This window comes from Melospiza georgiana, chromosome 3, assembly GCF_028018845.1.
Source record: "Melospiza georgiana isolate bMelGeo1 chromosome 3, bMelGeo1.pri, whole genome shotgun sequence".
Taxonomy (NCBI): Eukaryota; Metazoa; Chordata; class Aves; order Passeriformes; family Passerellidae; genus Melospiza; species Melospiza georgiana.
Genome location: NC_080432.1, coordinates 48,434,254 through 48,461,979, shown reverse-complemented (window position 1 = coordinate 48,461,979; position 27,726 = coordinate 48,434,254). Strand labels below are relative to the sequence as shown.

The window sequence follows — 27,726 nt, the reverse complement described above, 5'->3', positions numbered from 1 at the left end:
AAATGGCCTCAGGTTGCCATTTCCTGGGGCAGGAAGGTTTAGAAAGGGAGGTTTAGAATGAATATTAGAAAGAATTTTTTCACAGAAAGTGTTGTCAAGCATTGGAGCAGGCTTTCCAGGGAAGTGATGAAGTTACCATCCCTGGAGATATTTGAAAGACATGAAGATGTGGCACTTAAGGACATGGTTATGATGGACTTGGCAGTGCTGAGTTGTACTTGATGACCCTTTCTGACAATAATGATTCTATGATTCTGTGAGAAAAGAGCTCTGTACTTTTCTTCCAAGGACCAAACAATAATGTATAGGAAAAGAGGAGGTCTCCAAGTAACCTCTCTGTGGTCTTGGATGAATGCACCCAATGCCAGGCATTTATGTTCATGAAGATACAGCACATTTTCTTATACCACAGCTCACAGCTTCCTGGGATATGCCCAGGAAGGCTTAGGCTCAGCAATCAGCAAAAAAAAAGGACTGTGCAAGGGAAGTGCGCTGTAGTATGGGACATTATTTTCTTTTTGTTTGCATCCCCAAGGGAGAGTCTGAACATTACATAGCAGTAATAGGGAGCAAAACCAAGTGTCATTTCGGTGACAGAGGTAATCCATGTGCAATAGAATGTCAGCTACCCACCAGTGTGAAACTTGATCAAAGACCTCTTCAAACAACTAAATTATTTAAACTGAGTTGAGTCTTACAGAGTAGGATGCTGACTAAAATGATTATACAGAGTATTTCTTTATTGTAGCATTCTTAGTTAAGCTGCTGTGCATTACCATCTCTTTCATTTGTATTATATTACTATTTAATATTATACTCTCAGCACTGAGTATCCCAAGGGATAGATAGCATGAGTAGCATTAGGAGAAAACAACATGTGTAACCTCAAATGCTTGCACATAACCAGCACACCATGATGTTCAGTAACAGATCTAAAGCAAGGGGGAAAGCATTTGGAACTGGAAGTCTGTGAAACATGATTTGACCAAAAAATAGAAATTGTCTGAGATGATTTCCATATGCTTAAGATAAAAAAAATACCATGAGTGATTTGGATGACATACTAATGGATGCATGAACTTCTGCCTCTGAATAGTTATGTCTTTGTATTATACAACTGAGAAGCTATGACAGATAGTTGTGAATGGATGTAAGGGATAGTCAAATACTTGCCTGATTTAACAGCTGTGCTTTTTGAAGAAGAATATTCAAGGGTTGAAGGATATGTCACACCTTTTCTTGGCTTGCCCTCTACAAAAAATATATATTAAAAAGCATCACAAAATAGTCTATTTTCTTGATAAATTTCTCATCTAACATAGGCATTCAGAATCACATCCCTCTTCTTTACTGCCCAACTCATTTTCATAAAGATTTCTTTCATCTGATGGTAGAATGTCAAAACCATACCACTGAAAATATTGGTGCTTAAATCCAGAATCATAAAAAATGAGTTAGAAAGCAGGAAAACATAGTACTGGGGAGGATTTGCAGAGGCCAGTTAGTTCATTCTTTTGCTCTCAAATGATATTAAGCACAATGGGACCATTCCTGAAAGACATCTGTATGACTTTTAATTAAACCCACAGCTTCCCTAGGCAGCCTTCTCCAATGCCTGACTATGCAGTTGACTTGGAAAGCATGTTTGATGTGGGATTCATTTCATCACGCACGCAGCATTCTTCTCTGACCTCACTTCTGCAAGATGCCATTTCTGGCAACAGTCTTTTGCAGTAATAACAGTGGGAGAAGGCTGTGCTTGTGTGTGGGAACATATGGCACCTATATTTAGATCTAAAATGAGAGTCCTGTCTTGAAACAATGAGGTATGTTTCCCAGTTAAGCTTTAAACGACAAATCTCTTTCGTGCCAGAGCAGACGCCATCTCTGTTAGTACTTGTGGCCATGCAATTCCATCTCTTGGGACAGTTTTTACTATCACATGCATCACTGAATGAAAGGTGTTGCAGAAAAGCCCAGCAGGAAATACTGCTTTGGCCTCTAGGAGTTGAAGGATGTGGGTGTTCCGGACCCTGGTGACTGTCTCTACGAGATGCTGTGCTGTCTCCTGTGTCTGGAGCACCTATGGTGAGAACTACCTCCACCTCCTGCAAAACCTGACTCATGATCATCTCTCCTCTATTCCCTTGGGGAATTCTTTAAGGAGGTACATATGGCACTGCAAGCATGACAGTTGTCATCCCAGGTGATAATTACAGAGACCAACAGCACTGAACAGAATGAATTCCTACAGACTGAGCCACTCCTGGGAACTGGAGACTGCTTCTCCCATGATGGTGATGCCTTAAGAGTTTAGGTTTTATATTTTTCAGATCTGGTATTGAATTAGTGTATAACTCCGAACTCCATACAGAGTATTAGTAAGCTCCCTTCACATTTTTGTCAGGTAAAACAATCCTTCCAGGCCTGAGAACCAAGGACACCTTTTGCCTCAAACCCCAAAAAGTATAAACAAAAGTGAATCAGGTGAGGAAGCAAACCCAGGGAATATGACTTCCTTACCTGAAGCTGTAATTGGACAATTAACCTCTGATATGCAAAAAGAACAAACTTATATCTATCTTAGAAACTGAGGACTGTCATCCCTCTGGGGTGTAGCCTCTGTGAGGCTTTTGCACTGCCCAAGGTGTATCTATGGAAGGCCTTTAATAAACACCTACTTTATTCTCTTAACTCTGCCTAGCCTCTAGGTGGCCACTCCAAGGCATCAATGGCACACAAAGAAAAGTACATGCTAGAGGAACTCTAATGAGCAGGGATGTCCCTGAAGCTGGAGAGTCCCTGTCTTCTGTCCCTTTTCCTGTCTTTATCTCCTTTGTTTTGCTCTTCTCTGAAATTTCAGATGTCATTACAAAACCACAGATAAAGAAGTTAGAGTTACTAATGAGGGAATGATGTAAAAAGCTATTCCATTTCTCATTTACAGTGATGTAAGCTGAGAGCAGCTCCACTAAGTTCAACACTGATCCAACAGAGACCAGAACTGGTAAGTTAGCATGAGTGGACAAACTGGAATGAGATTCCTTCTTGTGTTCTGGGCTTCTCTCACAGAAGCTGGTTTAAGTGAAGGGCAGCAGGTTTCCACATCCACTTCTCTCTGAGCTAAAACTGGGATCAAGAGACAAGAAAGACTAGGGAGATCTGCTAATTTTGTAGAAAGACATAAAAGTTACAGGATCACAGATGATTTGTAAATGCTTTCCTTTATCCCAAACAGAGAATGAGTTTTCAGTATGAGCGGTTGATACGTGGATGCAGCAATAGCATGATAGTCTGATCTTAATTTGGTATATTTCTGTGCTAAACTGATTTGTAATGCAAACCTGAAGCCTGCTGCTGTGAAAATACACCAGCTAGGGTGGGGAGGCTAAATTCTGGGGTTTTTGATCGACAGCAATTTGCATCCCATTTGTGACCAAGAGGTAGGTCTGAGGCCTGACCTGAATGTGGCCCTGCTCTCTGGGGCAATGCTAATATATCTTTTTCACTACAGGGAAAAAGTTACATCTCGGTTGGAGTTTGCTTAACATACTTACAAATGTGTTTTCATGTGGGCTGAAAACATGAGCTGTGGCCATTGAAATACAAGCTATGGCATGGTGGCTGCTATAGTGCAGTGGCTGTTCACCCCCTCACACTTATTTGTGACTAGCAAACCCAGAAGTTCAGGACTATTTTCTTAACCCACTAGCTGCAGAACTCCCACTAAACTGAATGGAGTCATTCAGCTGAGTGCCAAGGCATTTCAGTGCTTGAAAGTGAACACCAAAGCGTTTGCATGCCTCCTGGTGTGCTGGCTGCTTTAATGGCAGAGCACATTGCCCCTAAATCATGCCACTTTATTCCCTGGGTCGCCCAAGGATTCCTCTTCCGTGCTCTTTTGTGTGGATGTTCATTCACAATTTAAACATCACAAACTCGGTGACAATATCCTAACTAGGAATAGGCTGTTGGCACATTTCCAGGGTGCAGTATTGCACATATGTCTGCTCTCATGAAAGAGAATTCAGCTGGAGAATGGGGGACTCAGTTCTAAAGCTCTAAAGCTGTCCTGAAATTAATGCCTTAGGTGACTTTATATTTTTATTGGGCAACGCTTTATGCAGCTCTGGCTTCTTATGACTCATAATCTTAAAAAATCCGTCCCCAATTCCTCTTTTTCTGAGAAGATCTGTATGCATTCAGCCTCAGGCTGCTGAGATGAGTAGCACAGCCTTCCTGGTTTTAGTAGTCTAAATTTCTCTAAAATTCTAAATTTCTCACATTTTCTGTAGGTATAGGAGAAGATTTCTTCCTGTTCCTATATAAAATACGGAATGTACATTATATGATATGTGAGATTTACATTTGGGCTAGTTTATAAATTAAGAGTTCTACTGTCATGAGTGAGAGCACTCAGTGTGCATAGAATTAAGTGCACAAGGCACAAATCTCATCCTGCCTACACATACCCAGGTTTCTCATAATCTCCTTTGATATGCTCTTGTAACTTTCTCTTGTATCTTCTTTTATAGTGTCTCATTAATTAAGAATAAAGACTTATTATCAAAAATAAAAAATTCCTGCAGTTTCATGGAAGAATTTCTACAGTTTCATGGGATGACAACTGAGCAGCTGCTGAGGTAAAAAAAAAAAAATCCTATTTCCCACTTATGTACCAGAATTACAATGTGCTGTTTGTTGGAGAAAAAAACTGCAACAAGTACAAGTAGCAATTCAGCTATTCCAGGAAATTCCTACTCATCCAAAATAAATCCTTCTCATAATATGGTATACCCATGGCAGACTACTGTTAAAAAAGTGCATCCAAATACATGAATGCAAAATTAAGATGACAGCTTGTTTTGGTCAATTTCTGAGACCTCTTTTGCTGTCTACAGATTTTCACATGAAAAGGACATTATTTTTAGTAGCTGTTCAGTTGCTTGAGCTGTTGATTTTTCGAGGAATGATGTGATTAACTAACATCAATTGGTTGTACCTATCTTAAACCTCCAAAAGTGCAGACCAGCAAGAGCTGGCCCAATGTATCAAGAAGTTGGAGTTAGAATTTTTATGGAAAGCAAGGTCAAGCAAACCCTCTTTCACAAAGGTAGAGTGAGTGCAAGTAGGTTTAAGATAATCTGAAGCTGGTGTAAAGGGGATCTAATTTGAAAAAAACCCTTTTAAAATCTGTGAATTTTGTTGGTAAATGCAAGTGAGTTCCTATATATATTACGGGGAGGAAAAAGGAATGAGAATTAAAGCAAGATGGATTTACCTCCACTGATTAGATATCAAAACTATCTGGCTAACAGAGATGGAGAGAGTTCCTGATATACTTGGGTTGCACCAGTCAAATTGCTTCATATAAGGTTTGCATAGGTACAGCAGGGTTATATGGGGCTTGACATAAATCCAAAGTCATTTCAGGAGATACAAATTCAGGTGCAGGCTGAGGACGTTTCAAATGGCCAAAAGGCCTTTCAGTTCCCTCAGCAGCACTGCTTTCCAGGGTGAAGAGCAAGAGATTTTATGCATCAATAGCTGGAGTTAAGGTGCCTTCCAAGGCTCAGTCCAGAGCAGCCATCACCTCCTGCAGCGGGCTCAGACCTGGGCTGGGCTGAGCACACCCCTGGCAGGGTGCAGGTCTCCCTGCAGGCCCCAGGGGAAGCCTAGGACGAGAAGTGTCTCAAATGCACAATTCCTGGCAAAGCTGGGGTGGGCCTGTGGTGATGAACCAGGTGTGCAAACCAGAGGCTGCCTCCCCCTCTGCCCAGTGCTCTCAGCAGGCAGTGGTGGGGAGCAGGAGGGCAGTGCCCCAGCCCAGAGCTGTACCTGACACCAGGAAGGATTCCCTCCAGCGTGGCAGTGACAGCGACCGGACACCGTTGGAGAAGCTCCCGCGGTAACCAGAGTGCCCAGCGACTTTCTGGACAAGAACCTTCCCACCTGTGTTGTCAATTATACCACTGCAAGGAAGAAACAAAGTGTCTGAGGGGAGAAACGCCACAGAAACCTTCAAAACCCTTCTACAGTGCAAGAGGTATGAAGTGATTCCTGTCACCTTTAAACCAGGGGTGGTGGTGGGGCTGGGATGTCACTACTAAGCCGGCTGCTAAGAAATATTTGTGCTCCTTCCACATAAAGAAGAGCAGTTTGTTGCAAAGTGCTGTCAGGATCTGTTTGCTCTTCCCACTGATCTGCTGGTCCTCTGTTTAAGCTTGACCTAGTTGCACACAAGGAAAAGCTACTGCCTTCTTTACAATTCCTGCAAGCTTGATTGAATGACTCAAGATAGAGGCAGAGGTTCTCAGAGGAGCTTTCAGGCCAAACACGTGACAGAATGTGTTTTCTTTGACTCTCTGTGTGTGTGTTTTCTGCAAAAATCCAAGCACGTTTCTGACCTCAACCTGGAGTAAACTGGACACAATGTTGCTGGAAACTGTAGGAAACCTGGCAGACTCCAGGTATGGTGCCCATCAAATGGTGTTTACCACACAGTGTAACATGTACCTCCAGACAAACAGGAATCCTGCGGTGTTTGCAGCCTGCTCTGGCATCACCAGGACAGCAGGTCAGCTGGGAACCAGCGGCAGGGGAATTGTAGGGCTGGCAGTAATGAGCAGGCAGGAAAATAAGTACTGGGCAGCAAGCAGGAATGACGAGTATGTTAGAAGTGTATTTTGCTGTGGTAATTGTGAGAAGCTGCTGTTAAAATAAATGTATGGAGAAGAAATTCACTGTCTGTGGAATTGCAAGCTAACAAAGCCAAACCCAGCTGTCAAAAAAGAAAAAGTGAAGTCTTCGCTGTAACAATACAGCCAGCCAGGCTGCAGGGAGATTGCAGTTGCCACCAGTATTTTTTACCTTCCCTTTGGGACTAATTCTGCATGCCGAGACAATTCCCACTGTGCACCAGTATGTGGGGGGGGATTTGCGGCTGGAAAGCCTTTCCCTGGCAGTCAGGTCCGCAGCGAGGGCAGAGCTGCAGCCAGGAGATGGCAGCGCTGCGCACACAGCTCCTCAGCCTGGGCAAGGGGGGAAGTCCCAAAGCCTTAACTCTCCCACTTTGCCCGAGATCCAGGCACTTCACACAACTGGAAGCACAGCAGTAGCTCAAATAACTCCAAACTAAGGCAAGTTGTCAATGAGGCTTTAGAAGTTCTTGCTGCGTTTTTGGCTGGATGCATCCTGCCTGTCCATCCCAGCTCCAGCTGCAATGTGTTTTGGTTGTGCAGTTATTCTCCGTTAGAATTTTATGCACATTTTTGCATGGCTAATAAAACTCTGGAAAACTTTTGCTACAAAATTTATGTTACTCATTTCCTTGTGCAGTGTCCTTTTATGTAGCAGGAAAGCACATTACTCAGTCTTTGAAGTCAAGGACAATTAAATTCAAACCCAGAGAGCCAAACCAATCCCAGAAGTATGTGAGTTATATGTATTCATCACTGGTAATATGCCTATTTTTTCTGAAGATTTATTAGTTGTAGCAGCTCCATCTCTATCTTCCACTTGAATAATAATAGTACAATAGTAATTTGTTATGCATGAATGAGAGATCTGGAAATCTCAAGACACTTCTCCAAAAGTTGAGAAACTTCTTCAAACACAACTAATTTCTATAGGACTACAGGATTGACAGCACTTTGTAAGAATGGATCCATGCCATCACACATGGAATTTCTCTCAGGTTTTCTACAGCAGCCTGCAATCAAACCTACAAGTGGGAACTGTAAAGAATTTGAAAAATCAGAATCTCCCTGCACTGAATGACAATTTTATCTGAGTGCCTCACTCATTTCAACTCACTCACCTGTGAATTGCAGCATTGCACACACTGGAGAAAGAAGCATAAATGTCTGTGCCATAAACACGGTGTTTTACATCTTGACATCCCGGAGGGCACTTTGCAATGAATTCTGGATTGATTATCTTCCCTGCCTTGACATCACAATCAATCTGGGGTACATCTGTGAGTGCAAAATCTTGGTCAAGTCAGATTGAATGCTTTCATGGCTGAGAGATCTTGTCATGAAACAGTGAGTAAGTGAGTGACAGGGATGCCCTCCTCCCAAGCCATCATATCAATGGTTTTGGGATACAAGACATCTGTGTCTTCTCCATCTACAACATAACACATAATAACCCCTATGCCAAGGGACGTGGCAGTCACTAAGGACAGAATAAGGAGGCCTCTGGGTATTTCTGACCTTCAGTGTTTGCTTCTCCGAAGGAAATATCTGTTATGACACTTGGCTGGAGAGAGAAAGAAGTGTAGTCACCCAGCCTGTGGTTAACACGTGGGAAGGAGGGGGTGGGGATGCTTCCCAAGCCTCCCACTGTGCTCATGTAGCTCCATTCCATCTTTATGCCAGGCTGAAGTCACAGCCCATTATCTTGCCCTTAATTTTTAAAACTTTCTGCTGGGTACAGTTTACTTTGAACAAGGGATTTAAGTGTGTGTTTACAACCTCGCAGCAGGCTTGCTTGTCAGCTACATGAGCAAAATAATCTGTGGACAGAACTGCTCCTGCAGCAGAACAGCTGAAGTTAAACATGCCAGTGCACAGAGCTGCACCACTTGTCTCACACCAATCAGCTACATGTGCTTTGTGTTACAGCTGGTCCATTTCACTTATTTATTTCTCTCTCTCTCTGTGAAAACCTTAGTGCTTGCTTTGATCCTTGTGGGGTACCTAATGACCTATGAAGACACATTTTAGCAGTGAATTACAAAATTTTCCCTTTATAAATGTTAAGTGCCATACACTTTATTCAATGATTTGTTTTCTATTAAAGAATCTTTTAGCTAACATATAATGCTATTGACTCCAGACAATCGTGGAGAGTTACCAGAATATAATCTTACTTTGCGCCATTCTTATGCACTGGACATGTCTGCTGTAAAACAGCCCAAAATTCTACTGAGACCACTTACATAGCTTAGCCTTTTTTGTCTTCTTTGTGGCTTCCTTGGCTGTGTATGTACACGTAAGAAACACACCTAGAACAAATAAACATAGTATCAGGAAAAAGGTGGACTATCAACATCAGTCACCACAAGCTCCTCTGCATGAGATTTCTCAAATTTGAATCAACAGGTTGAAAACCTGAAATAAGAATATTTTCAGCCACATTTAGGTTTCTACTTGGTGGTTAACTTTGCAGTCAAGATGTCATCTGCTGTGGGGAAATTCTCTGAAGGGGACTGAAGATCAGTTCAGTTCACACATTCATCTATGCAACTCACTATCTCAAGATGCCATGGAGTCCATGTGGTCCGGAAAACCACAAAAACATTTCCACAAGCAGTGGGAACTCTTTGTAATTGGTGCAATATGGATGCTAATGAAACAATGTGTTCTGTGCAAAAACCAACTGGGAATTTTGGGAGCCAAAAATTCTTCTTAATAACCATTTGGGAAGGTTTTTCTGTAATTTTGTGTTGTGACATTTCACTCACTGGTGGCAGCAGGTGAGGGGTACTGGGCAGCATTAGAGAGTGTGTGGGGTTCTAGGGTGGCATGTCCCAGCAAGGGCACCCATTTTCTTCAGTGAGCAGGATTATGGTTTGAAAAGTGTAAAAGAGACATATGCTGTTACTTTAAAAGTTACATCCCAATATATGCCTGTAGCTTACCATGTTATGTTTACTTGCTAAGTGATAACATGCAAAAATCTCTTTATTCTCTGTGCTCATCTTACAAGCATTGTATTATGGGTAATTGATAACTTCATCACAAATATCTTGACTTTCCAGTTCACCTTTCCCTTCTCTGATCTTTCAAAGGGAATTGAAACTCTCTGTGATGTGTCAGCTGATCTTCTTATCCTGTGTTAAACAAATCTTACTAGAATATGCAGCAGAAGTAATTTCCTTCTTTCCTGCTCTTCTCTCCCTAGACTGATTGCAGAGAGTTTGTAGACTTAATCACACCTAGAACTTGCTCAAAAGTTAAAGCAGTCTCACACTGTCTGAGGTGACAGTGCAGAGGTGCAGTATTTGGGCCTTTTGTCACCAATGCAGTTGTGTAACCATGGCAAAATTGTAGTTAGTTAAGAAAAAAAGGAATGCATGAGTGGAAAATAAAGGGCAATAACTCAACTACTTGGAATGTTGCAGCACAATCTAATGTGGGGAAAGTAATCTGGTAATTTATGTAGAAGAACTACATAGATTGCTGTAATGTGAACTAAGAACAACTGTCCTGACAGACTTGAGGATAACAGCTAGAGGGAATTTTGCCTGGGAATGTCACAACCAGAGTGTTCATGTAAGATGAATTGCAAGTTCTGGAGTTCCTACATGTTCCCAAAAAGTGAGATCCTGTCTGACTGCCAGGGGAAAGAAAATAAGACACATTTATAACCTTTTGGTACCATCTTGTTCGTGGAAAGAACAAGAACAGGGAGAACTGAAAAAGCTGATTTTTCTTTAGAGGGAATCTTTACATTACAGACACTTTTCAGGCCCACCTGATATGGACTACATATATTGGAAATGTCTGCGAGTAATGAATATTTTTTTCTATGCCAAAGCCAAGAAGTTTGTGTAGCCCATTTCTGAGAAACTGTGCCAAGGCTTACACCTGCCACTGAGAGCTTCATCAGCCATGGAGTCCAAAGGGAAGAGAAACAGTCAGCAGCCACTGGACATCCAGGATGGGAGAATACAGACCCTACCAGCTGTACTTACCAAAGAAGGTTGCAATGACTGTGGCCCTCATGGTGAGTGAAGCAAAATCTGGATGTGTCACTAAGGAGCACTGAAAAGGAAAAGAGGAGTTCATCAGGCTGCATTTGGAGGTAAGGCAGATGACACTGAAATGGTGGGGGCAGAGGGACTGTGTGCTCTTCTTTAACCTTTCACAGTCCTCACATGCTGCATCCTCTAGACACTTTTTAAAGAACAACTGATATCCCCAGGGGAGGTGATGTTTGGGCTATCACACTCCCATGGACTAATTTTTAATTCTCTCCAAGATTTGTCTTTTGCTCCAGAAACCAAGATTTCACATACTTACTTCAGAAGCCAGGGTCAGGAGAGGGCAAGGTGGGCATGGACATGTTTTGACATCTATTCAAATCTGTTCACTGCTCTTCTAAGAAATAATCAAAGAATTGTCCTTTCTGCAGATCAAAGCACACCAGGTAATCTCACATAGATAAGGGGAACATAAATCCATTTACTCCTGAAAGAAGTTGCATGAAGTATTTTGCAATTGTTCCATCATTTGTGAGCCAAATTACTGGTTTCTTTCCTTTTCTGAGGATGTGTATGTGTGTACTTACATGTGAGCACCTGAGATTAAGAGGATTCTGTCAGAACATCTGGAAAACATTTTTTCTGGGTCTGCATACATGGTTTATGACCCCCGCCATCCCTGAAGCTCTTGGCCAGGCTACAAGAATTCAAACTTATCAGAAATAACCCCTCTCAGCCCCTCCTGGGCATCATCTGCTGCTTTTGCTATTATTTCATGATTGTGGAGAGAATCCTGTGTTGGGGACTCATAGTTAATCATAGTCATTAAAGTACTATATAATGTTTGACAAATTGAAAGGGAGAATATCAATGATCAAAATAAACTTGATCTTCAGAGAAAACTTATTACATGCTTACAAGTGGAAAGCTTTGTTTTAAAAAAAAGAGCTAGCTATGAAGAAAGAAAATAGGAATGTTAAATAAGAATGCTAAAGCTGGTTATGACCAGGGAAAGCAAGATATCTGCTTCCTGGAAACATGGCAGATTTCATCTGGTTTCACATTGCAATTCATATACTCAGAAGCAGGGCTGTGGTAACCCCAGAAAGAAATTTAGAGAACAAGGAAGATAGAGGAGAGTAAGAGGAAAAAAAAAAAAATCAGCATTCTGTCTTCATATAAAATGTTTCCATATTTTTACTTTAATTGCTCTTCTTTTTCAAGCAAGCCACATGCTATGAGCGAGGATGAATAAAACAGTATGCTAATCTAAACTGAGTTCAGCCAGTTCTGGCTCTATATAATTTATAACTCTTTTTACATAGAGCAGATCCACCTCTGATTTTTGCTCCTGCACTGCAGTTGGAGAGCTTCAAGTGCCAGGACAAACCAACAGTGTCACTTCCTAACAGCACAATGTCTATCCTTGGTGATATCCCTGTGAAAGGTTCCTGCTAGGCTGCTAAAGCTGAAAGTGGCAGAGGTTTCTCAGAAGCCACAGAACTGAATCTGGGGGACATGGAAGTGGCTCAGCACAGTCACTGTGCCTTTCTGAAGAACGTGGGCAGTGCAGTGGGGGTGACCCCAGGCTGTGCAAGCCATATCAGCAAGAGCAGATAAGTGGTGATATTCTGCTCTCATGGTTAGCTTCTATTAAAAAGAGTTGCCCATCTTTTGGAACAAAAATCCCTTTTAAGCATTTACTGAAGTTTGTTTCTACTGTGAAGCTGTTAAAAGAAATAGCACCAAGATGTAGAAGAGTGCTCAGAGAAACTTAGCTCAGATGCTTTTCTCCTCCCTTCTACGTTTCAACCCACTAACACATCAGAGGTATCAAACAATTGCTCCCCTTCAATGAATTCTCACTTTAGGTCAATCACAGAAAAAGAAGAGGCAGAATAAGAGTTGCAATGCATTTGCAGAACTACCATGCACCATTAAAGATTGTACTGACACTGGCTTAGACTTTGCAAAAGATATCTTAATATGAGCATTCCCAAAATTTGCATTGAATAAATTCAGCATTGGCATTTTTATTTAAAGTCAAAGAGATTTGTGTGAATTTTTCCTGGCAGTATTTGGCTTGGTGCTGAGATGTTTTTCATCACCAGCTTAATTACAGTGGAAGAAGTCTGAGATGGTAAAGCATCCATGTAAAATCTGGCTTCATGGGTGGGCTGCTGTGGGGGGAGAGTCCAACAGTGCCTAACTTTTCCTGTCTTACAAAACATGTAACCACCCTTGTATCACCAGAGCTGCACAAGACTTCCCACTGCTTCCTGAAGGCCCTGCTGTCCCCAGCCCTGCTGTCCCCAGGGCATGGCCAGCCACCCCAGGAGCCACCCCAGTCCCCTTGGGTGACAGCACCCTAGGCTTGGCTGCAGTTGCATTCTCTGCCTAGTTGGCTGGTGGGAATTTCTCTTCGAGGCAACAGAAAGTGGGCTTTTGTTCCTAAATTATTATGAATTCACTGTGGAAAGAAGCCAGTAAATCTAAAAGGATTTAAGACTTAAAGGCTGTCAGGGGTTCAGCAGAGTTCAGCAGATCCCTTAGCCTGCAATAGCAGATGTTTATCAATAAGAAAGATACTGGAAGCATTTAGACAAGGCTGTTAGATTTACTTAACAGCTTTGTTGTCGCAGCTAAACCGAAAAACATCCTATTGTGGACTCTGTATCTGCGTTAGTGCTAACATCCTCATGGAAATAAATTATAATAGTAAAGAAAATTGGTTTTGCCACTATAATAGTTTCTACTATATTTCTACTAGATTTTGCCACTATAATAATTTCTGCATATCAGGAGAAATGCACAGACATCCCGTGACACAGCCCTGGTGACAGTACTCCAGGGGGTGGTCCTGGCCTTCAGACCCTGGGCTGTCACATGGGGAAATGCACAGGAGGATTTACATTGCTGCCTATTAAGTATCAAGCACAGAAGCTCCAGGCTTTCTGTAGTGGGAATCTGTGTGCATTCATTGTTTTTGGGGCCTAGGGTGTCCCCTGATTTAAGCTGTGTGAGATCTCCTACACTGTGCACTGGCATGGCATCTGCTCCTTCACACTGCTAAAGGGAGCAACAGCTTGGAAAAAAACAGTGGGTTTTTTTGTTTCTCTGGGAAGGAAAGGGGAAGCAGGGCTCCAATCCATACTTACAACAGACTTTTTTAGTCTGTGTAGATCCACTGAGAGGTTTGGGGATGTTTTATCTGTAGATAAAGAATGACACTTTGCTATTAAATACAAAGTTGTATTTCCTTTGTTGCTTTACAAAATGAATAGATTGCATTAAAACAAACTGAAAAGTTTCTACTTTGTACTAGTCTGGAACATGAGTTTTGCTGAGACTTCTCCTAATCAGATTTCTGTTGAGGCAGTATTTACAGTCTCAGTCAGAACTGGGAAGTAGTGACTACACACTATTAAATCTCCTAAACTGTATGCTGGATCTCTGTTTATCAGAGTACCTTTTCCCATCTGAATCTTTCAGACTGTCATAACAGAAGTTACCTTTATGCCAGAGAAGCTATTACATATGCATTACATTAGCACATGCTTCAATTCCTGCTAAGTACAAATGTAGTAAGAAGTATCTCCTTCAGTGTTTCACAGTGCAGCTGATATTTTACCTTTTAAAATAAAAACCTTATTTGAAGGAACATTGATTACTTTTTCCTGACCACAAACACTTGAAAACTCTTGAATGTTAGTGAAGAGACAGAATTAGCAAGCTATTCTTTCTGTGTATAAAGTAGGATTTTTTATACTGACCTTTTATTAGCAACTTGACTTTTATAAAGATCTGAGAGAGCTGCTACATACTACAAACAAACAGATGGTTTAAATGCACATAATTGTCACTGTATGGCAAACTGCAATATTTTCTGGAGGAAGTGCAGATTATAAGTCCTTGATTTTTGGTGTCAGGCACTGCTGTCCGTTCCATGTGCAAGCTGAAATTCTTTGCTAGTGCCATGTGCTTTGCCTCTGCAGGAGTAAGCAGTTTATCTCCTGTAATCTCCTGTGCAACAGAAATTAATTTGTATACTCTCTTTGTACCACAATAGTGTGTGTCATTGTTTCCCTTTTCAAGGGGTTCTAATATCTCAGCAACACTGGCACCATAAAGAAAAACAGAAGTGGATTTGTCTGAAATCTATTTGAGCAAGTAGCGTGGAGTTAGCAGCAGGATCTCTAAGCACTGTGGGTTGAGTTAAATATGTGCCCTTTCTGGGAAAATCAAGTGGGCTTGGTGTAGGTGTGAGTAAACTGGTTCTGATAAACAAGAGCTGATCATCATCTTCGAGAGGAAAACATTTCAGATTTGTTTTTTGTTGTTGTTGTCGCTTTTGAATTTTTTTACATTATTGTTTAACCCTTTCTTTGTTGCATGCTCATACTCTGTACCCATGGTATTGCACCTTGTTTGGCAGTGCAAGAACTGTTTGTTTTGGAGCAGACAAGGTGATATGAGTAGCACTTGCCACAGGTGATTTAGTTTCACCCCCTTTCTTGTCAGAGGGATGAAGTTATGTACCCTCAGTGCACTGCGTTGCTCTGAAAGTCTGTACATTAAAAAAATGTTTTTTGAAAAACTGGAGGTACTGAGTTTTGCTGAGACAGAAAGGTTGAATTGATAGCTATAGTTCATTATGGAGGCTTAGACTGACCTGTAGGTGTACCAGGCCAGGTCACAAAATGCAAGATCCAAGGTGCTGTTTTGTGAGGTGAGCTTGTCTGCATGGGAGGATAGCCTTTACTCTTTGTATGGTGTGAAATAGAATATATGCATCCAGGAATTTAAAAATATCATAGACTTCATCACCTGCTGCTATAAGAAAAGGTGAGTGAACGCTCACCTTTCATATTTCTTCTGTGATGAGGAAAACATGGGTCCAAATTCCCTGAGGCCATGGACAGTTATCCCTGATTGAGGGTTCTCACCACTTGCTTCTTATGACAAGAGTTTGATGGCTGCCACATAATGTTTTACATGGTGCCTGCTGTGCTTTGTGAGGTTTCTGACTCTCAAGAGGGCTGTGGGGGCTGCTGGCAGCCAGTACCTCTTGTGGGGCACCTGCCACGTCACTCTCAAGTCACTGAAGCGAGGTATGGGTGGATTCAGAGGTCTAAATTCTACCTAAGTTGCACCTTGGGCACAGGAGTAATTTTTTTTTGAGGTGGTTGAACAAATGTTTATATGCAGGTTGGCAAGAGGAATTTAGTTCAAAATAGCTCTCATTCAGGTAGGTATAATGAAGAGATGATATACCTAAAAACTTAGAGACACATAGAAACATGTAAGCAGCCCTGCAGTACTCATTTTGTGTTCATGCAATGCGCTGAAATTAAAACATAAGTTTGAAGTAACAGTGATGATGACTTCTCTGCTTTCCACAGAGCTCTTTCAGAAGAAGGTAATTTATTTAAGACTAGAGTGTGATTTAACTTGCCTAAATAAAACTGCAATGATTATACATTTTCATCTGTCTTAGCAAGAAAACCATCAATTATGTTGGTCTGACCTGCCCCTTCCAGCAAAGGAAGAGATACATTTAGAATATGTCACCCACCCACAGAGAAAATATAATTTGGACTGTCTGGATTATGATTTCTTTGGAGGCCATTACACTGTACTTGCCTGGTTTCTGCTAATGTATTATGCTTTAATTTTTCATTTTGATGCACAGATTTCATGCCTCATTGGGAATTGCTGTTTGCTTAAACCTGTGAATCCCTGTCCAGAAAACTTCCTCCCTCTGTTCTCCTCCCCACCATGGCTTTTGTCTGCTCACATATCTGCCCCTCTCACTCTCAGGGAAACTTTTTCTACTTTTCTAGTTTGACTATTACTTCTGCTTAACAACATTCAGACCCCAACCAGGTGCCATCAATCTCTGGCACTGCAATTTTCCCAAGAAATAGAGGGCAGAGGAAAGTACTTGCAATTCAGCAGTGCCGGAGGGCTGTGCTAGCTTTGTAGCATGAGATTTGTGGCCACATTTCTTTCCTTTTCTCTCTCTCTCTTTTTTTTTTTTTTTAGAAAATGTGCCATTTTCTATTTCCAACAAATGGTTTAAACAAGTCAAAGTGACTTTTTAAAGTGCAATACATGGTTTCTCAGATTGGATGCACAATAAAGAGCACTGAGTAACCATGCTATTGTGCTGCCTGCAAACTAAGAATTAGAGTCGTGTGTCAGAATTCCCCTGAAGGTACATATTTAGTCTAAAAGCAAGGAATTTCTGTTAAAGGCACTGAAAAAACTGCACATAACCCTGGGGATGGTTTTGGAATTTCTGTAGCATGTTCAAACAAAACAACATTTTTTTTTAGGTGGAAACTTAGAAGCAGAAATTTTGAGAAACTGTAGGATGTTTACTCTCTGCTTAAAGCTACACATAACCCTTTGCTACAAAAGTGAATTATATGTCTAGATCAAAAGCCAAACTCATCCTTGAGCATGCTAGTAAATTTATAAAACAGCTCACAGAAAACTTTTATTGATCCAGTATCTCCTACAGTTTGTATTACTGTAGTGATACAGTAATAGTGATGTCCCATGCCAAAGCCAAGGACTGGTTGGATAAGGATTAAGAAAACATTTGTAATTAAACAAAATCAAAAAACAACAAGAAACCTGGAACTACCCTGGCATTGAGCACTTGTTTGAAGTAAGGTAGGAAGTGATGAAATTCATTTATGTCTAGTAATGACAACTTGATCAAGGAAGCATCTTTCACAAAAGGTCTTCAGCAAATCAGGAAGCATGGGAATGCTGTAGAAAGCATTTTGAAAAGCTAAGCTGAAATTCAGTTCTGTGGTGGAAACCAGTAAACTGAAGTTAAGAAATTAGTTTCAATTTTGCAGTCTCTTAAAAATTATAGTCTTGTGCTCTTTGCACTGCAAAACATTTTCCCTTTTATATTTTGTACTTTTCAAAAAATATTATTTTTTTCCTAACTGCATTACTTCGGTTTGGAAATGTTTTCTCCAAGTCTTCTCAGTTAAATATCTTTCTTATACCTTTAGTTTAGAAAAAAAACCAACCTTGTGCAACAAGGGAGGTTGCTACCAAAGGCAAAGCAGAAAACAACCCCAAACCACCTTCTGTCCCTCATTCATCTTGTACTGCTGCTTTGTTGGGACCTCCCAATGGCTTGCCTCCTTGCAGGGCCAGCTGCTGAGGGCCAGCATGCTCAGCCCCGCATCCCAGGACATTCTGCAAGGCCACGCTGCCCTTGGCCCTCCCCAGGCCGTGGTCACTCATTGCTGCTTTGGCTTTGCTACAGACTGCTCCAGCTGTGTCCTCCCAGCTCCTCTGCAGCCCACTGCAACCCAACAGGGGCACTCAGGCTGATGCCTCTCACCTGATGGGGCTGTTCTGGGAGCAGTTTGAAAACCCTGGACCTGTGAGTAGCATTTCCATTTTTTGATGACTGGAGAAGACATCTCAGGGCTCCAAGCTGCTCTTGGGAGGAAAGGGAGCTATGGACTGGAATGAGTGCCAGCATTATAAATGAGGCTATTAGGGGTTGTGCTGCTTTCCTGGAGACGTGCTGTTGGTGGAGGTGCTGGTGAGAGACACGACACGGTGAGGGCCAAGCTGTGCAGCCTTATGGCATGTGTGTGCTGGCAGCACTGGGCTCTCTAACATATGGGGCATGTGGACAAGATGAGGAATAGCTCAGCTTCCAAAACTACATTCCTCAGGATCTGAGTGCCCTGGAAGGGAAATGAAAAGCTAGAAAACATGGTGGCAGAGAAAGTGGCCTTCAGAGCCCAGTCCTGGATACTGTGACAGTGTAGGTGCAGCCAGAAATTGCTGAGAAATGTGTCTCAGAACCAGGCTAACACTCTTTTACTAATTTTGCATATTAGAGTATTTAATATGCAAAAGCCTGCTGTTTTGCATAGAGGTGGATCACAGGATTCTGTTTCTGAGAGACCAAGATCAAAAAGGGAAACCACGTGGACTTGGAGCAGGAACTTGTAATTTGTGGTCTTTTGTTTTGAAAACAAACGAAGCCTACAGTCCTCAAGATTGCATAATCTACTTCCATGCTCAGGAATTTTGAACTTTGGCTTTAGGAGATTACCATATGAGCTTCTACTTCAAATCTAATTATTGCCTAACCTATGTATTTATTTCTACATACAGATTTCACCAACAGGAATAGAAGATGTAGACCACAGAAGACTGAGTTTCTGTCCCAAATTACCACCTATTTTGAGATGCAGTTTGGTGGAAAGGCTTTCTCCAAAACAGGGTGCAAGTAGGCTTTTATGATTTATGTGGTGTCAGTATTTGCCCTTATGACATTTGTACAAAGTTATTCCGTTGGAACCGCTCTAAACTTCTCTAACCTCTTACCCCCTCATCTGGACACTCCTCTCCTTCCTGAGCAGCCTCATTTTCATACAGCCTCTTTCCTTCTGTGCTTCATGTCCTAAAACTTCTTCAACCAAGCCCAGAAGGACAAAATTTTCAAGTGTTGAAGAAGCATTGCAGAAGAGGTGAGAAGGATGGGCTCCCAAGGCAAGCAGGATGGATTCCCGTCATCCTCAGCTGGATGGCAGCTGTGAAAATACCCCTGTAGTCAGGGAGTCCTTACCCTTTTGTAGCTCTGACTCACTGAAGTTGTCCACAGCCAGAATACACAGCCCTGCTGCCAGCTTTCCTCTATGTCTCACCCCTGTTCTATGGGCTGAAGGGTAAGTGATGTATTTGGGGGAAACAAGAAAGAATGGAGCCTTCTGAGTCCCTAAAGGAACCTGGCAGGGAGATCGAGAGGCACAGACATGGCCGTGTCCAAACTTCCCTGTAAATGAGTGGTTTTTGAGAGGTAAAAATTTCCACAGTTTTGTGTACAAGCCTGAAGGTGTTGGAAATCCCCAGATCATCCTGGTGGGGACATTAAAGGATTGCATGAATCTACACAAGAACATTCAGAATCTTCCCGAAAATTTTGGTGCATGTGTTCCTGTCACTTGGCAATTCTGTGCCTTTTTCATATGAAACAAGCTGCCAGCTGAAGGGCTGCTGGCTGCTGTGTTACATGTGCTATATTTACAAAAATATTTTATAAGGTGATAGGCTGAGCAACAGTTTGCAAGTGCAAGGTGAATGTATTTTTTATATCTGTGTCTGTGGGATGTTCAGTGGAATGAGGCACATTAAGGATAACTGACACAGATTGTGTTCTTAATGTGCCACTGACCTCTTAATGCACTCTGAAGTTCTGGAGATAAAGCAAAGATAGGATGGACTTCATGGGTGCTAGAATGTCTGTTCAGCCACTACAGCAAGACTGATGTTAAGAACTGCTTAAATCTAGATAATTTGAATGGACCAGAGATGGTTATAAACACTCTTCTGAATAGGAATGTGTTTCCAGTTCAGGAAATGAGATATAGACTTGGGTGCTCTGCTTAAAAAGGGAAGGGAAAAGCTGCAGATAGTGGGGTCTTTTTGTTTTTGGGGTTTGGTTTTGTTTATTTTTTGTTTGGTTGTTTTTTTAAATTAAAATGAATTTTCATGAGAAATATTGATGCTTCCAAGCCGCTGGGAAATTTTCTTTCTGATCAACATTTTCTGGTTTGTTTTTTTTTTTTTTTTTTCCAGGCCTCAGTCACTGAAAAATGAGCCCAAAGAGGAAAGGCAGCCCAAGGCAACCCAGCTAAGTCCTGCTGGAGAGGAGAACAAGAAGATGGCAAGAGAGCTGAGGGTGAGCTGGCTGCAGAAGGAGGGAATGGGCTCTGTTCTCTGCTGGCGGGGCACCTGCAGGGGATGTGGTAGCAGCCCTCAGACAGCACTAAATGTAGAGCTGCCCCAGAACAGAGTTAGATGCAGAATGTTTGCAGAGCCAGAGCAAATACTTTGGTAGCTAGCCCGTGAGTGCCATGCTGCCAGGACTGCCCAAACCTGGCAGCTCCCGGTGTTTGCATGGGGCAGCTACACCCACACAGGCTGCAGTCACAGCCGGCCAGTACAGCCACCCCACAGGCACCCTTGGAGCCTACAGAATTTCAGTAGATCTGACTTCTCTATGGGCCACAGTGCTGGAAGAAAAGTTCATCAGTTCATCAAGCTCCTGTTGTATCTGAACAGGCCCCTTCACATCTTTCCTTTTGCATCAGCTTGCTTTCCACCGGGCACCATCACAAAGCACTTTTACTCCTGCCCGGGCTCCCAGCGCGGCCTGCAGCCCCTGTGGGCTGGGGGCTTGGAGAGTTCACAAGGGCGGCGCAGGCTCTGGCAAGGCAGACAGGCAGAGTTTAACTTCCTAACAGATACAATCAAAACAGCCACAGATTTTCTGGGCATTTCTGCGCCTTTCTGAGCCTCTCGTGTGGCAGCGGGAAGCTGTGCTGCCTGTGTAGATTTACCCAGGTTTTCCAAGAGGGAAAAATGTGCAGCAAATAAAGGAACTGGGATGCAAAAGAATGGCAGCTGCTTTAGGACTGTTAGAGAGGCTCTTTTACGGACGAATGAACCGTCAATTTGTAGTAAGACATTGTTTTCTAAACATAGCATGAAAACTGTTATCTTGCCTGGCTGGTCATTAGAAGAGAGATAATTATAGTCCCTGTGCGACAGCCGGGCCCAGAACAGGGCCTGCATTGTCCCGGTCCCAGCTGAGCACAGGCACAGGCTCCCCAGGCAGCGCTGGGACAAGGGGGCTCCTTGTGCCCCGGCAAGTTCAAAAGAGGAATTGAAGTGCTCTAAGTAGGTGTTAAGCACCTATTTCTCTCTCCGACTCCGGACTTAAAAATCTGCTCCACAAGAGAAAGATGTGCAGGGCAGATCTGCAACTACTGTAGCTGCATGCCCCCTGCTTTTTGTACAATACATGCTATGATTTTTTTTTCTTTTGTTAAAAAAATCAAAGCCCAAAACATCAGTTTTGTGGTTCTGTGTTTCTGTTTTTCAACACAGATTAATGGAATCTGTATGATGGACAAGTTTTCAGAAGGAAGGACATATTATATGTTCAGTGTCCACTTCCTGAGCCCTGAATGAGAAACCTAAACCTCAGGTGATGCTGCAGCAGGCTGGAGGAGTCCTAGTGTGTACCCAGAGCTTCAGGGGGCCAGGGCATCTCTCCAGGACTGCCAGGAAATTACAGACTTTTGTTTTTCATTACCCATGCAGAAAAGACCCTGCCACCCCAGCCAATTGCAATGGGCCAGCACACACCTCGCTGCTCTGGCCCCTGCCCGTGCCAGTCCCACTAGAGGGGCAGTTCATGGCTACAAGTGCCACTGCACTGTTTTTTTCAGGAATACAGTCAGAGTTGCAGGTAGAAAACTGAGTTATCACTTTTTCTTGCTCATTTCAACCAGGTGCCTTAAATGACTTACCTATCAACACTTAAACTGAAAGAGAGTAGGTTTAGATTAGATATTAGGAAGAAATTCTTCACTGTGAGGGTGCTGAGGCACTGCCACAGCTTGGCCAGAGAAGTTGTGGATGTCATGTGAAGGGTTTTCTGACTAGAGCTTTATTTGTGGCTCAGAGAGGGAAAGGGAAAAGTTGAAAATTCTCCAGGCAGACCAGATACAATCAAGTTTTTGATGCCATTGTTACATAAACATTGGTTTTATTTTTAGCAATGTTTTCTAAGAAGCAATGGCCAGAAATAATAAATAATTCCGACATTTCACATGAAGTAATTGGCCTGGTTTTCAGCTTCTGTGTTCACACTGTGGCTCAGGTACTGCCCTTTTAGAAGTACTCCAATTAATTTTGACCTAAAAGAGTGTAATAATTAAATTCCTACTTCTTCTGTGAAAGTAACTAGGTGAAAAGGGAACACCTTGTTAATGTCTCATCTAAAGGAAAGGCTTTTGTAGGATCTTATCCTTATTAGATAAAAGAGAATCCAAGAGGACTATCTTTCTTGCATTCCAAGTGTGAGGAAACCTGGTGTAGCTAGTAAAACTACTTGGTTCAACCAGTCAGTGGTAAGTGCTGCAATTAGACCACTAGGGAAAGTAGTGTCTTACATTAAGTAAAGGTAGGAGCAATTAAAGACCAAGTTAAGAACATAATATTACTATTACAGGTGGAAACACAATATTGGCAGGACATTCAAAATATCTTCTTAAAAAAATACTTTTTATGTACTGAATAACTGAAAGACAGGAAGTCCTTTTTGTCATCCCAGTGAGAACAACCCCAGCAACTCAAAGCATTGAGTAAAACATGCAAGCAAAGTAAGTCTGTTTAATATAAGACACTAACTTAGTATTTGAAAATCAATGTGTTTGTAATGCAGTTATTTTTGCTTGAGTTCTCTTTGCATCTCTGAAGGAGACCAGTCTTACAGCCACGATGTCATTCAAGTGATGAACTGAGTAAAGTCTGAGGAATATGGTAACACAGAAAAACATAGATTTTCTTTGAGTGTAGACAAATGCAAAGTGTTTTTAACTTCAGGGTGTATGTAGGAAAACACAAGCTATAAACATATCCAACTCCATGGCTTTTCTCAGTAAAATGTATTTTAAAAGACATCTAAACAAAATTTTCTCGGTGTGTGTTTTCTTGTTTTGATGTTTTGTTTAAATTTTGGAGAGGTTAGAGAAAAAAACAGTGTGCTCTAAGGAGGACTTGCCTCTGTAATGTGTAATTTTCCTTTTGCTCTGAATGTGGTGTAGTTCCCATAAACTCTAGGAACAGAATATTAACTAGAGTTGATATTTAGCTTGGGGCATTTGGTTCATGTTTGTACTGGTTGGAGAGAAATCACATTTTGAAGAGACTTATCAAGACTCTAATCTCTGCAGAGAGCTGAGTGGCTGTGGCAGGCTTGACAATGCTATTCATGTTTGGAGCCTCGCCACCAAAACAAGCACTCAGCACAAAAGGATGTATGGAGTCCAGGCTACTGTACTGTTTATACTCTGCATCTATCCATTACTAAGAGAGTTCACACCACAGAAACACACATCCCTGGAATAATACCATTTTCCACTCTGTGCCTTGGAGATTAGTGTTCCCCAGTGTCAGGTAGTGTTTATTAAGGGTACAACACACATCTTCCTATTGATTAAAAAGAGTTGGTGAAAAAGTCTTGAAACCAAAACAGTTTTAAACTGAGGAACAAGTTGCATTGTCTACCACAAACTATTTGAACAGAAGGCTTGAATAAATGTCTATTGGTGTGTGGCTTATATACAGCATTCTTTATCACATAGTTAAGCCCTTGCTGTTCAGGCAGTGAGTATATGTGTCCACTTTAACAGCAGGGGCTTAATGCTTTCATAAATACTTTATGAAGTATATATGAGTAAAGTACAGTTTCATTCCACATTTATATCTTCATCTTCTTAGGTCTTTGATCCTAAGCACACAGATGGAATGCTAAATAAAACATTATGTCCCTACAGTTTCTCAGCACTGAAAATATTTAACTATTATCAACAGGCAAAAAACACAACTTCCCCCTCTCCCCCCTAAATAAATATAGTAGAAAAACAACATCAGAATTACCTTGCTGGAGGTGTGAAACTTTTTATTCCTTTTCTCCACACAGTATGAAAGTGGGTTTTTTTCCAAGCTTTTCTGTATCCCAAACTCCAGCCAACATTATTCTAGAGAAGGAGAGGCAGGCAGCAGAGGGAGGCCTGGACACCTTTTTTCTTTCAGAGAGGAGCTAATCAAACATTCCCATCAAGCTCCGAGCTCTGTGAAAGGCACATTGCTCTCTGTCCCCCCTCCCTCCCTCTGCTCCTCTCTCCCTCTCTGTCTCTCTCTCTCTCTCTCTGTCTTTCCCTCCCTCACACACAGACTGCAGAGCTCCTTACACTGATTTAGCAGCTGAATTAGGCGGTCCTATTTTAAATATACGTTCCCTCCCACATATTTTTGGTAGGGATTTCTATGCTCCTTTTGCACTAGCCTGTCAGATTTGTCAAGTTTTTCTCTTTTGGGAAGTGAAGCTTTACTCAGCTGATGTTGTGGCTCATTTTTTTCAGTCTCCCTGTGCAGTTCAGCACTGTGGTGAAATAACTAGAACTAGTAGATGAGAGTAAACCACACAGCCTTAAAGATTATAGCTGCCAGATTAGTTAGATGCAGATCAGGTTTAAAGAGAAAAAATATCTTTTGAAGAGCCAGACTGTGATGCCTTTACTTATGTGAATAGCATCGTATTCCCCCAGCAGTTTCCCTGAAGACAGAGGATTAGTGACAGAATAACTTTGCAAGTCTGGGCACAGAGAAGTAGAAGTATGGCATGAGGGTTCTTTCTGATGAAGTTGGATGTGAGGATTTAATAAAATGCTCTCAAAGGCTAATCAACTGGTATTTTTTAAGTGTGACGTGGCCAAATGAGATATACAAAAAGAGTAGTTTCTTTAAGTATCTGTATGCAGGTCTCCTAAAATTCTTGGGTAACTTTAAGAAGAAAAATGTATTAAGATAATCAAGATCATAGCATTTATGGGATTATCACAGAAAGTGCTGGTATCTTGTTCCAGGATACTAGAATGTAAACTATAATTTGCAATTCCTTTTAGGTATTTGGAAGCATATAGATAACATCCATGGGTGAACATACACTGTTTAATCTAAGATCATTATGGATGAAAAAAAAATCTAGTATAAATACAGGAGATTGACTTCAAAACACAGATTAGAAAGACATGTAATTCCTATTTAACAGTCTCCTAAATGCCTTTAGTTCAAAGGGAAGGTGATTACCTGGTACTTGTAAATATCTACACCAGTACCTGCAGAAACTGTGTAACAGCTCAGCATATTAATAAACAGTACAATATCAAAAGTTTATCAGCAAGCTCCAACTGTGTTGCTAAGATATAATGATCCATAATTCATTTTATTCTCTTAATACAGGAGCTCTGGCTTGCCATGGTGAGTCCATGCAAGGCAGGATGCACTGGACTGGCAAAAAGCCTCTTCAGACAGCAAATCTGTTAGCATTTCTACCTAGAAGATCTACTGAAAAAACCTGAAAAACCTCCCCCCACTGTCCTAAGTCTTATTAATTCAAGTTAACAATTTCAGGATATCATCACCTTTTTTATAAGGCTTTGTGAGGTTTAATTATTCAGATAATGAGGGACAAAAGGACCAAGACCTTAGGACTACAGGTTTAGAGATGTATAGGTACAAGGGGATAAATATCTAACTACTGGGGTTCTGTAGCTAAGTTGCTACGTGCCACTTCCCAGTGCTGGTGAAAGACTGAAGTCTCCATGACAACTCCTTACCTGCAGATGCTGGTAAATCAAAAATCTTTGGGCACAGACCTTCACTGGTCTTTAGCCACTTACTTTCCATTCAAGCAGCTTGTTTTCAGGAATCCATGGGAATCTATGTAGACGTTCATTTGCCTTTATTGCTTTACTGTATTGCTTTACAGTCTCAGGTCAGTGGGTTACCAAGGAATCTTGATCTCAAACCAGAGCAAGTGAGAGGACTGAAGACTGAGCTTCTGGCAAACCAAACCACGGCTGGGTGGCAAAGGCACCTGCAGAGCATGCAACAGGACTGCATCAAACCAGCTGGACTGGTGTTGTTTAGTGATGGAACAGAGAAGCCAGACACAGCAGATGATTGGGATGATGGTACGGGCAAAAAGTCCTGCTGAGGTTTAGCTCCTGCTGCCCGTGTCAGCTCACTGAGGGTTGTAGCTGTTGGCATGTGGAACGCTGTCGACAAGGTGTCAAAGCAAGAGCAACAGGGCATGACCAAGGTCATGCTTCTTTGTTGGTGCTGCAGGGTGGCAGTTTTACAAAAGAAACAGCTGATAGATCCACTTTTCATTTTCCATGGATGAATTATCTTATTTGTGGGTAAATTATACCACGGGCAAAGAGCCAGCGTGGTCCTGGCAGGACTTTGCTCAAATGCAGTGGTGTGAGAACACAGCTTTGTTGCTTCCAGAAACACAGCAATGGTGCAGCCCTGTCCACTCTGCACCCACCTTGCTCTCCCAGCCTTGCTGGCTCCACTCCTGGCTCAGGACCAAGAATGCTGCCAGTTGGGTGGCACATTTCTGCATTGCTGCCTGAGAACTAACCTGGCATCCTGGAAATGAGCATCCCAGGAACTGTGGAGCAGAAACACTGAGTAGGCAGAAAAAGAAAACTGTCTGGTTTGTTATTATTCAGGGTATTCAGCCTCTCATTATCGATTGTAATGGAGAACTGAGGAGTATCAAAACAAAAGACCGAGGAGGGCACTGACTGTCTCTTTTTATCACAACATTTCTGAGTGCCGTCGCCTGTGCTCTTTCCTGACAGAGGCAATTTCCAGCCACCCAGGAGCTGACAACACAAAGAGCAGAAACAAGAGGTAGACCATGTTGAATGGCACTACTTTGGTACTGGGATTTGCCACAGGGAAAGATTTGTTTGCAAAAGAGATGGCTGTGCAGTCAGGAAGCCACTAATTTGAAGACAAAAGGTATTGAACATGATTGTCTAGGGGATGGACAAGTGCTCCCTATCTGTATGTGTCCATGTGTTCCACCATTGCTTCTAGTCTGAGGCCTCCACCTCAGTTAGTTTTCTGCCAACTCTTAGTAATATTTCTGGTAGTAGTTTTAAAGTTTTACTGTGCTCTATTTTCATGTGCATGTTAGTTAATGCAGGATTTATCATGATCCATTGAAACAAAGCCTGAAAGCAAAATAATGCAGACCTCTTATCTGTCCCTTGAAGCAGCCAGTGAATAAGACCAGAGAGTCAAAGAGAGTTGAGAAGGTCCTTTAGTTTTGGAAGAAAATGTAGTGACCTGTTCAGATATCACCTTCACTCTGGAAGACAGAAGAAAGAGAGATAATATGTATGTAGGCAATGTTAGCTCTGACAGAGGAGATAACTGGCCAAGACTCAGTAAGGAAGTCTGGTATTTTCAAACAGAGGTAGCAGCAACCTGGAAGACTAGACACTTGCTGATAGACCTCAGTCACAGACCTTTAAATAAATCTGCATTTTGAGATCATCTGTCATGCAGAATTTTCAAGGCACACAGTGTTT

The 27,726-nt window shown here is 41.9% G+C and overlaps 1 protein-coding gene across 8 annotated transcripts in view; it reads right to left on the bottom strand.

Moving 5' to 3' along the window:
* The window catches only part of VIT (vitrin), a 53,498-nt gene extending 29,066 nt beyond the window's left edge, over positions 1-24,432 (bottom strand). For all 8 annotated transcript variants that reach the window (XM_058020703.1, XM_058020697.1, XM_058020700.1 and 5 more), the window contains exons 1-6: positions 24,212-24,432; positions 10,703-10,772; positions 8,945-9,010; positions 7,820-7,976; positions 5,839-5,972; positions 1,174-1,251 (exon numbers count right to left, since the gene is read on the bottom strand). In XM_058020703.1, the coding sequence (XP_057876686.1) occupies positions 1,174-1,251; positions 5,839-5,972; positions 7,820-7,976; positions 8,945-9,010; positions 10,703-10,733 (466 nt within the window). In that variant the 5' untranslated portion in view covers positions 10,734-10,772; positions 24,212-24,432. The remainder of the gene's footprint in view (positions 1-1,173; positions 1,252-5,838; positions 5,973-7,819; positions 7,977-8,944; positions 9,011-10,702; positions 10,773-24,211) is intronic.
* Between the last annotated feature and the right edge of the window lie 3,294 nt (positions 24,433-27,726).